Consider the following 13,213-nt stretch of genomic DNA (forward strand, 5'->3'; position numbering starts at 1 on the left):
TTATCCTATTGTTATCGATATGGGCCTAGTGTTGGTGGGATGTATCGTCCATTCCTGATTATCGAATCGGATATGGTTGTAGATATTACTGTCACCTGCTCATGCTTATCTTTCGATTTTTCACAATCCTGAGTAGCCTAGGGGCTAGAACATCTATCTCCCGCTCTATAGTTCTGGGTTAAAATCCCAGTGCAACGTTTTGTGTTTTTTTGTTTCAATCATGATTTTTTGTGTTTTTTTTTTACTGCTAGAGCTTTTCAGAATATCAATTTTATTGTTATAAAACTGTATTAAAACTTCTCTATGTCTGTGTCCTCATTCCAACTCAAAAACGCATGGTGGGTGGTTTAAGGTAGTGGAAAGCACGGATTGAACTCCAAGTGGGTTTCGGGATCTCAGCGTCCGTTCACGGACACACGGACAGACGGACATGGCTAGATCGACTGGGCTAGTGATCCTGATCAAGAATATATATTCTTTATGGGGTCGAAAACGCTTCCGTCTGCCTGTTACATACTTTCCGACGAATATATTGTAGTATATCCTTTTACTCTACGAGTAACGGGTATAACAATACCCTTAAAAAAGATTCGTCATTATAAATGCTGAAATATGTTTTAGTTTTATATTTTATAAGCAATATTATGAGAATGTATTATGAAAATTAGAATGTAAATATAAAAAATGTGTATACTTACTTGAGTATTAATTTAACAAGAAAAGGAGCTAACTTCGGCTTGCCGAACCCTTGCAGGTCGTGCCCGTGGTAGCATTGTATGCTCACAGCTTTCCGATTTTAAGAAAAGTAAAAACTAATTACATAAACATTACAATAATGTTCAATTTTTATTTAGTACCGTATATTTACCGAAAACGAAATATACCTGTCTTTGTACTATTTTGTTATTAATTATGCGATCGTTCTTATAGCAGCTATATGATAAAGTCGTTCGATTTTTAAAAATTGTATTCGAAATTCTGATATATTAAAATATTAATATTCCCAATAAGATAAGATGTTAATATGTCATGAAACAAAATTTGTATAATTTTTTTACATTACAGCACTAACAAAATATTTTTTGTTCATTCCCATAGGTGCTAGGGGATAAAGTTGTCCGATCCGGCTCGCTCCGACATACTTACTACCTCCAGTAGAAATACAGCTTTCATCCCGATAGCTTTAAAACTGATAGACAAGTGACTGAAATCATTACTCCCTCTGCAAGGGTATAAAAATATAGTTAAGACATATTAAATGTTTTTTAAGAAGTTCTAATATTTTATAATTTAAATAACTTGTATATTACATTTTCTAAATTATTATATAAATACAAAATGAATAGTCAATATTAAATCTGTAGTTTTAGGAGTCAAAAATATTGTAATTTTGCGTTTTATAACAATCTAACTTAAATTGCAATTACTAAAGATCATTTTAAAACATGTTTCTCAATAGATATTTTATTTTTTCTTAAAAGAAAACGTAGACAAATATTTTGAAAAACCTAGGAAAACATTTTAAAAGATTTGCAATCATTCAACCTAACTTTATATTCCAGAACATTTTGGAAGTGTGGTCAGCATTAAGGGCTCTGTTAAGCCTTAAAGTGCACTGTTAATCTGCAAAGTGATAACAGATTTTTGAAGTTCGAATGAAAAGCTTTAAATCGATACATCCACTGCAACGCCGCTGCGTGGCGCCACTTGTCCCAAGGGATTTTTCTCAATCGCGTTCTATGTTTTTCGAACACATACTGGGTACTTTTAATTTACCCAATTTGCCTGGGCTCTAGGGAACTTATATTTCCCCCTGCAAATGTTCCCCCTTTTATACCACCCACATTTCCCGCCTTGAACACCAATTATATGTTTGTTTAATCAAAACTTGGTAAGTTATTGATTCGGTTTCATATCCGGATTGCCAGCAAGCAGAACAAGTGGCCGTTTGCTTTGATAATGGCTAAATAGCCGTTGCCCGCCGTTTGTGAATATATAAATGCACACATAATGTATCTTTGATGAAGCTGCGGTGTTTTGGTTTTTTGTGGTTTCAATGGGGCAGAAGCATAAACCAGAAAGCGGAAAACAGAATGGAGCCCTTGATAAACTCTCGCTAAGCGCTCCGCATGTGACCGCGTGTGTGGCCATGTTTGCCCCACCTAAGTCCAAAGTCCTTTGTGCCATTCCATCGCATTATGATGGGGGTATGGATGAGAATGTGAATGTGAATGTGGATGTGCCCGCTTCTATGCCCCAAAACCGTTAAGCACATCTGCCGGGGAGGCCCCCCAATGCTCACAGCCAACCACCTTTAGCCGCCCCCATCTTGGCCAACAAATTGAAAAGTAAGCAAGCTAAACGTTCGCCGAACTTTGGGGGAGAAAAGTCGTCTGTAGCCTTGAGCCAGTCGCCAGCAATCCTTTTGTGCAGGTCCTGCTCCAGTACAAAGGACGAGCACAGAGAAGAGATCATGCTGAGGTGCTTGTTTATTTTCGGAATAGAAAATTGTATCCTTAAAATTAGTTGCTGGTTGATATTTCGCATATTTATTGAAAACAAGTTGCATTTGAAGAGTAAGTGGTTTATTGATATTCCGTACAATACAATATTTTCAAGGGTTTTAAGAAATAAAAAGTTTAAGTAACTACAAACAAATAAAATAAGCATTAAACTCTAATTTTCAGAACTTTAAGCTCATTGCTTATGTTGCTTTAACGATGTTTTATTCTGAAAAGTTAAGGTTGCATAAAATTTAGTACGGCTAATTCATAGGAAATAAGAAATATCAACAACAATTTTTATTATAACATCGGACTCCAGCCTTTTTATCAACGACTGAATATCTATGTTGTTTATAAACAAATTGAAGGGCGTTGTGCTACTAGTTTAAAGAATTTTTAGTGGCCAAAATCAGTTCATATGCTATGTAAATAAAAGCGCAAATAAAGGAGGACAATAATAACATATTAATTGCATTTATTTAATTTTTGCCAAGTGCGAATCTTAAAATTTAGTTTGAGTTCCTGGACTTAAATAGTACTTAATGCCTTTATTTTACTTTATGTTATTTTATATTATTTTATTTAATTTTATTTTTTTTGTTTTATTTTATTTATTTGTTTTTATTTTTAATTTTTATTTTTTTTTATTTTATTTTACTTTATTTTATTTATTTTATTTTATTTTACTTTATTTTATTTTATTTTGTTTCAAGTGCGCCGCATCCCACATGAATTTCAAGTTTCAAGTTTCTTTCTTAGTTTTGCAAGCCTTCGCCTTCGCCTGCGTCCATTTTAATATGCGCATTAATGCGGGAAAGCGGTGCGGAAAGTGACAGCCCGGTAGCTTCGTCCTGCGTTTTGACAGCCGAGTGGGTGGATGCATCCTGATGGATAGGTGCCACTCGGAGGACCGAGTGCCAGGACACGGGGGCATATGCAAATACGCGGCTGCTGGAGAGGCAGTTGATTGCTGCACCCTCGCAAATGCCGTCGAGCAGCGAGTGGCGCCGCAGCGATTTAATATAAAAATAAATCATTTTTAGATTCCAATAATCCAGAAATGTTGTAAGTATTGTAACTGAATTTCTCTTAAAGTTTTTATTTAATTTAAAAAAATTGAATTATATAAAATATTTTAAGCCTGTTTTAATGTGAATACAATGGCATAAGAACCTAAAACAATAACATCAAAATAAAATTGGAAAATTTTTTAAAAGCAAAATATTTTTTTTGTTTTTTTTTTTTGTTTTTTTTTTCGGTTCACATTTTGCTTAATTCTACTTTATTTATTGCGTTCAAGTCAAGAGTGTGTGGATGTTCAGTCCTTGGTTGTCTGTTTGTGTGCCATGCTTCTTACAACTTACCGGGACTCGAACCCGGACCGGTGGTGATATGATGTTATTGCTGAGAAGCCTCACCCCTACTCACTCAGCTACCACCGGCGGCGAGATGACAGCGTCTAGAAGTCACCTTAAACCTCACCTACTGGGTTTTTGGGAAATCTGCCCCTTGTCATGATTCCCAAGTCGTTATTGTGGGCCAACTACTTCGATTAATATCCTATTGTTATCGATATGGGCCTAGTGTTGGTGGGATTGTATCGTCCAGTCCTGATTATCGAATCGGATATGGTTGTAGATATTACTGTCAAACCTGCTCATGCTTATATTTCGATTTTTCACAATCCTGAGTAGCCTAGGGGCTAGAACATCTATCTCTCGCTCTATAGTTCTGGGGCTCAAATCCCAGTGCAACGTTTTGTGTTTTTTGGTTTTTTGATTTAAATCATGATTATCTGTGTTTTTTTTTTACTGCTAGAGCACTTGCCTTACGTGATGAAATTTTAAGAATATTAATTTTATTGTTATAACTGCATAAATATTTCTCTATTTCGGTGTCGTCACTCCAACTCAAAAACGCATTGTGGGTGTTATAAGGTAATGGAAAGCACGGATTTAACTCCAAGTGGGATGTTTTCTGTACAATTTTGTATCCTCCCGTTAAGCGGCCATAGGGAATAACTCTACCCAATCTCTGCCGCAACACGTACAAGGTACAACAGGGGTGGGCACACACAGATCGATGCAAATTACACACTCAGATGAAAAACAACATATGACAACATTGTAGTGTTTGGATTGAATTCTTCGGTGTACTTGTCACCGGGTACAGATGGAACAGCCCTCGCATGTGAGGGTCTTGCTAGGCTATAGTCAAATATTTGCAGGTGGCTGACGCCGCAGGATCTGCCCCAACTCGTTGCCCCGGCTGCATTCCGCCCCGGCTAAATGAAGCGGCTCGGCGTAATCGCTCCTCGACGCACGCTGGCCACAGACCCAAACTGAGTTGGTACCGCAGGTCCTGGGCTTCATTCGATTATTTCTGCGCAGCAGAGCCATTCCGTTCGCTTTCCGGTTGCCTTGGTCCTGCGTCCTTAGAGCAATCCTCTTTGACTATTCCTATGCCACATGGCGTCGTCATATTTCCTTGTGCTTGGCCGTCGAGCGTTCCTTGATTCTCATTTTTTTCCCATTTTACCGACGGCTCTCGCAGATTTTCCAGCTTTCCCGGCCTGCCGCACTTGTCGAGTCGTTCACCGTGGCAAAAAGTTGAGCGAGCTGAGCAGCAGCTTTCCTCGGATTTCATTTCCGGCATGTTGCGGTTACGTTAAGTAACGGAGATTGCATCGCTAATGATGCAATTGTGTTGCCGGAAATGAAAGCGGTTTCGTGTGACGACTTCGCGCGCTTAGCCGGCTCAAACACCTCGGCTTCTATCATCTCCTGTCCATACACCATATAGATCCGACCCCCTTCTCGCAATTCCCCATCAAGAACCAATGAAGCCGAAGGAAAACCGAATGAAAAATTATATGCCCGCTAATTGCATCTGCTTTTGCTTTTACCCAGCCTCGCTTTATTAAAAACGAGAAAGGAAAGAGCGAACGAACGGAAGTGGTTGTCAGGGAAAAGAGATGAAGCCGCTCTCGGCGCTTCTCAAACAACCTGCCTTAATGAGCTCTCCATAATTGTTTAATTGGATAAGAAATAGAGTCACGGATGCTTGACACACTTCGCCAGTCTGTCAGCCAAAACAGGATAAAAAAACAAGGAGTGGAAAGTGGGACCGAGCAATGGGATGGCATCGATGCCAGGCGAACGAGTCGGAGCAGCCACTGACCTACTGGCCTATTGATTTTCCTCCGGCAGACGACACCTCTTGAGCACCTTACCACCAATTTGGAAACTGATTTTACCACCCAGGCTGAAAGCCAAACCAATTCCTTAACTACGTTCTAGGTAAAAAATATATACTTAAATAGGGAAGTCGCTTTATTTGTTAGCAATAATAAAATATTTTTTTTTTTTTTCGGTTCACATTTTGCTTAATTCTACTTTATTTATTGCGTTCAAATCAAGAGTGTGTGGATGTTCAGTCCCTGGTTGTCTGTTTGTGTGCCATGCTTCTTACAACTTACCGGGACTCGAACCGGACCGGTGGTGATATGATGTTATTGCTGAGAAGTCTCACCTACTCACTCAGCTACCACCGGCGGCGAGATGACAGCGTCTAGCGATTCACTTAAACCTCACCTACTGGGTTTTGGGAAAACTGCCCCTTTGTTATGATTCCCAAGTCATTATTCTGGGCCAACTACTTTGATTGTTGGCCCTATAGGTATCGATGACACCCAAACGAATCGGAGCAGCCACTGCCCTTCTAGCCAGTTGATTTCCCTACAATTTTCAACGGCCTAAGGCAAACGACACCTCTCGAAACCTTTTCCTCTGATTCGGACCTAAATATTTCCATCCAGACTGAATGCTGAACCAATTTAACAACTAGCGGGGATCATGAGGTGAGTTGTAATCGGAATCTTATGCGAGGCACCTAATTACCAATGCATTTTTTTAGTAGGGACAGAGGGCAAATCGGTCCCAATGGGTCTGTGGATCGCAACAATAGGCGAGTAAATATTTCACAGGAGTTCGTTTTAGATAATAAGGAAGTATTTATTTTAGAAGCCAGAGAAGTATCCAAATGCCGCGCTGTCCTTCTCGGGGTCCCGATCTGGTTAGCACCCCGGAGCATCTGCGACCGGGATTTCGTGGGCGGACACATCGATATGATCCCAGCGATTTTGGGCTAACAGGAAATGAGGAATGGCGACATCCACGGATGTTTAGGAATATGACCTGTAAGTATTTGGGCGCTAGTCGCGGCTATTCTTTTTCGAACTTCACGCTCAGGTCAGCATTTTGGATATATTTACTATAATTTATATTTTCTTCAGATTATATAATTTGTCAGTGGTAAAGAAAGTCAGTTAATAGGATTTAAGCAAAGCATGTCTTAAAAAAAACGATTGGATTTGCTTAAAAGTAGTTAGTAGTTGGTCATCCCTGGTCATATAAGTCCTTAGGAAATCGCCAACTATTGAGGATATTTTATTCATACATAGAACAATTTCTACGGTTTCTGGAATATTTTTCATTTTGACTTCACAGGAAAAGACTGCTTTATTTTTATAGCAAATCTCATTGAAAAGTCCACTTCAAAATCAATTCATTCCATCCAGAATTTATTCATTCCGTTATTTATTCATTGTAAAATGAACCCAAAATGTACCCAAAATATGGAGCTCATAGTGTATGTAAAATAGTAGAAGTAATAATATGAAGGAAGATCATTAAATTAAATATTAATCTTATCTTTAAGCTATAGCATATATTTTGAGACGTAGTGAAATTTTAAATACTCCACTTTGTTTTTGCCCAAGTAAAAGTTTTGACTAAATAAATGTATTGTAATTTATAGATGAAACAGATGCTGCGGCTATGGAAACCTTCCGGCAGGCGCAACCACGTCGTCAACCATATGAAACCGGAATTAACCTGAGCAATTTGCCGGAGGAGTGCCTGGCGGATATGTCGGCACCTAACTTCGATCTCAGCCTGCCATCCCAGATGTCCGATTTGCGGGGAGCTACTGGACGATGTTTCTGCTCCTAACATGAGCAATGTCTCAAAAACCACCAGCCACGTGGACAATGTGTATGGCGAGATTCTGGATCGCTTTAAGAGCATTAGGGAACGTATTAATAGAGCGAATCAACTCCACGGATCGGAGGATCCCTGCTATCAACAGGTATATAAAATACCATATCCAGATTTAGTAGGATTTTTAATGATTTATCTAATCCACAGACCACGCGTCGTAGGATCTATACTCACCGTGATCCAAGTGGTCATATCACCAGCCACGTTGATGAGACGACCGTTTCGAACACCTCCTCTCTGGATTGCACGCCCGCAGGTGAGGGCGGTGAACCGGGACGTCGTCTTAACTTCTCCTTACCCAACCGATCGGAGAACCTAATGGATGAGTCAATGCCCCCATATCTCGAGGCATCGCTAGAAGTCATGTCCTCTCAGGATATTCTGGATAATGAGACAATGCCGGCGTTCGACTCCCTTGGACCCACTTCGAGAAGTCAGAATATGTCTCATCGTTCCTGCTTGGAGAATGAGACAATGCCGTCGTTTGCCAATATCTCTGGAGCATCCCGAAGACAGCAGACAATGCCCAGCGAATGTCTGGACGATGTGAGCCAGCCTTCTTTCGAAAGGAGTAGATCTCGTAGACAGAGTCCCAGGCGGCAGCAACAGGTATCAATGCCTTCCCAGAACCTTTGGGACATCTCAGCGCCCTCGTTTGGGAACTCAACCAGGGATCCAACTGCCAATGAGTGCCTCGAAGATATTTCAATGCCCGCATTTGAGGGGGTCTCGAATGTTTCCAGGAGCAGAAGTCAGAGCAGAAGTCAAAGGCAGAGATCGAGAAACACTCGCAATATAAGTGACATATCTGCCCCGACTTTTGCCAGTTCAAGACGGGGTCAAACTACCAATGAATGCCTCGATGATATGACCATGCCTTCATATGGCAGAGTATCGAGTTTATCACCGAACCGGAGTCGTCGCCAGTTGCGAAGATCTATGTCAACGCAAAACATTAACGATATATCCGAACCCATGTATGCCAGTTTTTCAAGAGGACCCATGACTAATGAATGCCTAGAGGAAATAACCATGCCATCTTTTGGTGCTGTAACAGATTCTTCCAGGGAAGAAACGTCTAGAAGACCGTCTACGTCATTTGGAATGCCCAGCGAATGTCTGGAGGATATGACAATGCCCTCTCTTGGTGGAGTTTCAAAAGCCTCAAGAAGCAGAAGTCTGGATCGACACATGAGATCAATGCCATCGAGAATGACGAACGAGTGTTTGGATGAGATGACCATGCCATCGTTTGGTGGAGTCTCAGGCTCCTCCAGAAGGCAAATAACCATGCCGAGCGAGTGCCTGGATGAGGTAAGTGCACCATCCTTCGGAAGGAGCAGTTCTAGAGGATCGAGTCGGCGGCAGAGGACCATGTCATCCAAGAATACCCGCGATACATCTGCGCCCTTATTTGCCAACTCCACCAAATATGGAGACACAAATGAGTGCTTGGAGGATGTGTCCATGCCATCTTTCGACGGTATATCGGGATCATCGAGGAGGAAAGGATCCCGGAGACAGCAGATGTCGCTGCCCACGCAAAATATAGGTGACATTTCGGCACCGTCATTCGCGAGCTCGGGACGAGGTAATACGACCAATGAATGCCTGGAGGACATATCGATGCCATCGTTTGGAGCAGTGTCTAAAAATTCCAGGAGTCGTAGTCGAAAGCGGCAACAAAGTTCCAGCCAACGTTCGATGACAAACGAGTGCTTGGATGCTATGACCATGCCTTCGATGGGTGGAGTATCTGCTATGTCCAGAGGGCAAATGACCCTGCCCAGTGAGCGCCTGAACGATGTGAGTGCCCCGTCCTTTGGAAGAAGCTTCTCTCGGGGTGACAGTAGGCGTCAACGAACATTGCCAAGTGCCAGTTCCACCAGATGTCCACCGACGAATGAATTCCTGGAGGATGTAACTATGCCATCGTTTGGTGATGTTTCATCAACATCCAGACGTAGACAGTTGACCATGCCCAGTGAGTGTCTGGAAGACATGAGTGCCCCGTCCTTTGGAGGCGTCTCTGGTCCTTCCAGGAGACAAACCACTGGCCTACCCAACGAGTGCCTTGAGGACATCAGCATGCCCACCTTTGGCAACATTTCTGCTATATCTCAAAGAAGTGATGTCAGTCAGCCTGCACTTGGCAGAGGTAGATCGCTTGGACGGAGTGGGCGACGTAAGCGGAACTTGAGCAGAAGTCAAGCTTCCAATGAATGTTTAGAGGATGTAACAATGCCTTCATTTGGTGGAATATCAGGTGTATCCAGAAGGAAAAGTACCTCCCAGCATCAAAAATCCATGCCACCAGTAAGTGAATTATTAGAAAGGACTAATGAATGTCTAGAGGATGTGACAATGCCTTCCTTTGGAGGAGTATCAGGATCATCCAGAGCAAGAAGTCCACGACAAAGATCAACGCCCTCCAGAAGAGGGCACATGACAAGTGAATGCTTGGACGATGAAACAATGCCATCGTTTGGAGGTGTTTCGCAACATTCAGGTCGAAGGACTCCCAGAAGACAGACTCAAAATATTAGCGGCATATCAGCTCCATCGTTTGCTAGTTCGGGTCCTGGATTTGAAACAAATGAATGCATTGAGGATATATCGATGCCTTCATATGCTGATAATACAAGAGCCTCAAGGGCAAAAAGCTCTACTTCAATGCAAAGGTCGAGACACGGAGTGATGACCAATGAATGTCTGGAGGATGTGACAATGCCATCGTTTGTCCTGCAAGTCAAAGTACAGGTATTAACGAATGTCTTGAGGACATTTCAATGCCTTCATACAGGGAACATACAGGATCGCTGAGGAGAAGATGTCCCACACCTGTACAAAGCTCAAGACAAGAATGGTTGGATGAAATGACCATGCCCTCGTTCGGTGGTTCAAGGCGTGGACGAACTACGAATGAATGCCTGGAGGACATCTCAATGCCAGCCTATGGAGAAACCACAGGATCGTCCAGAGGAAAAAGCTTTAGACAAGCAACGATGACCAATGAGTGTTTGAATGATATGACCATGCCATCGTTTGCTAGTTCCTACCGAGGACCTGTTACCAATCAATATCTAGAGGACATTTCAATGCCTTCATTTGGAGGAATATCAGGATCTTCCAGGGGGAAAAGCCCAAGACCAAGGGGTCAATAATGCAACCATCCAGACCAGGTACGATAACTAACGAACGTTTGGATGATATGACAATGCCATCCTTTGGTACTTCGAGTCGTGGATATTCTACCAATGAATGCCTAGAGGACGTTTCAATGCCTTCATATGGCGGAAATTCGGGATTGTCTAGAGGCAGGTCTACCACGCCAATGCAAAGATCTAATCAGGGAGCCATGACATCGGAATGCTTAGATGATATGACCATGCCATCTTTTGGCAGCTCAAGTCGAAGACCCGCAACTAATGAATGCCTTGAGGACATTTCAATGCCATCCTATGGAGGCAATTCGGGATTATCTAGAGGAAGAAGCCCGACGCCAATGCAAAGCTTAAGGATGGGAGCGATGACCAATGAATGCTTGGATGACATGACCATGCCATCGTTTGGTAGTCCAAGTAGTGGAGCTGCTTATAATTCAGGATCGGCTCGAGAAGAAGTCCTAGCTAATTCAAATATTTCAAGGACCGATGACAAACGAATGCTTGGATAACATGACGATGCCATCGTTTGGCAACGTAAGTCGTGGCCCAGCTACAAATGAATGCCTGGAGGACGTTTCAATGCCCTCATATAGAAGAAACACTGCTTCCTTTGACGAGAGAAGCAGAGACAAGAAGGAGGCAAGGAAATGACGCCAACGAAGGATGGATGACTGACAGCTCGTATGAGAAGAGGTGGCGACAGAAGTCCAGCCCAAGCAAGGTCTAGCAGGAAATGACGACCACGAATGTTTGGATGACATGACTATGCCCTCGATGAGAGGTATTTGGATCATCCAAGGCAGATGACCATGCCAAGTGAGTGCTTGGACGACGTAAGTCAACCCTCCTTCGCAAGAAGTACCCATGAGGGAACCAGTCGACGACAGAGAACCTTGGCGTCTCCAAATACTAGTTCAGGAGTAAGAAGCCCTAGGCCACAGCAAATTTCGGTAACGAACGAGTGCCTGGAGGATATGACCATGCCAACATTCGGCGACATCTCTGGGTCATCGCGACGTGGGCAAAGCACCATGAACAGCGTTCGGCTGGAGGACATCAGCATGCCCTCAGGAATATCAAATCGAACTCAGTACAGCGAGTGCGTTGAGGATAACGTGAGTGGAGGACGTGGACGTCGCACCAACGAATGCCTCGAGGATGTGAGTGCTCCCAGTTTTGCCCCGAGCAGTCGAATGAACTCAAGACGAATGCCCCATATGACAGACGAGTGTTTGGAGGATGTTTCCATGCCGCAGAATGAATCATTATTCAGAAACGATTCTAAATCAATAGCGCGACGTCCACCAGACATTTCCTATCCCTCGGAAATGTTGGCCAACGAGAGTGCTCCCTCGTATCATTCACGGCGGGATGAAGCAGAGAAGTCGGCCGACTGTTCGTGCTCATCTCCTCCACAGAGCTCCAGAAGTCGTCCCTGGGAAGACGGCAGTGCAGGTCGTTTGGAGGATGTAAGCATGCCCACTTTCGAGAACGTTTCCTATCAACCACGACGCCATCAATTGACCATGCCCTGCGAGAACTTGGACGATAAGACTCAGCCGGACTTCTTTAACTCAACGGCATTGCCCAGCTCTACGAGAGCGGAGAAGGGAAAATCCCCTCGTCAGGAGCAGCAGATAAGCAGCAGCAAGCAACTGGCCGATGAGAGTGCTCCATCTATACTAAAGGACACCACGAAAGGACCTTCAGAAGTAGTCAAGGAAGTTACTGTCCAGAGCTCAACCACCTCAGTGACAAGGATTTTTAATAGTACACCAGAAACAGGTAATAACTCGGGTCAACAAATGATCGAGGACCTCTCGATGCCGCAGTTCGAGACCACGGACTCCAGTACACATCAGGACGCATCCCTTCACGGCTTCCAGTCCATGGAAAACTACAGGCCGTTCGATGAACTTATATATAGCCAGAACTCCGTGGGAAATCAAACGCAGCCTCAGACTCCTCAGCCAGCGAGGGCTCCGAACCGCAGTCGAAGTCTGCGAAGAACACCGAGCACACCGAGCACTTCAAATAATCGTGGGGGAACTCCGCCAAGTGCTACCAGGACTCCGGGTCAACCCTGCGATATGGTTACCACCAATTATCCCTACGGGAAACCCCATTGCTTTAGCCGAAAACCCTGTTAGATGGATAACACTCATTTGAGATTTAAATGTAAATTGGTTTTAAAACGGCCTGGTGGTATATTTTATACATTCTTTTGTAGAAAGAAAACAAGATTTTAATAAATTTGATGAATCCATTTAAACGGTACGCTTACGTAACAATTACATAGCAGATGAAAAATAACCAAATGTCAAGGAGAAACAAACAAATATGAATTATGATTGCGAATTTCCAAAAACCATGTTCAACAATTTACACCATATTGAGACAATTTCCGCGAAAAAAACAATGCAATTCATTGTAGCAGATAGAAACTGGTACATGCATATATTTCTACAAAATTGGTAACAAA

At 42.8% G+C, this 13,213-nt stretch overlaps 1 protein-coding gene across 1 annotated transcript; it reads left to right on the forward strand.

Annotated features, from left to right (window-relative positions):
• The first annotated feature begins 6,227 nt into the window (after positions 1-6,227).
• On the forward strand, positions 6,228-12,958 carry LOC119562269. The gene is given in 11 exon segments (XM_037875443.1): positions 6,228-6,363; positions 6,420-6,470; positions 6,527-6,702; positions 7,323-7,485; positions 7,487-7,652; positions 7,712-10,301; positions 10,304-10,718; positions 10,721-11,207; positions 11,209-11,353; positions 11,435-11,518; positions 11,521-12,958. Coding segments are annotated over 11 exon segments (5,643 nt in total). The 5' UTR covers positions 6,228-6,358; the 3' UTR covers positions 12,882-12,958.
• The last annotated feature ends 255 nt before the right edge of the window (positions 12,959-13,213 follow it).

Source organism: Drosophila subpulchrella, unplaced genomic scaffold, assembly GCF_014743375.2.
Source record: "Drosophila subpulchrella strain 33 F10 #4 breed RU33 unplaced genomic scaffold, RU_Dsub_v1.1 Primary Assembly Seq410, whole genome shotgun sequence".
Taxonomy (NCBI): Eukaryota; Metazoa; Arthropoda; class Insecta; order Diptera; family Drosophilidae; genus Drosophila; species Drosophila subpulchrella.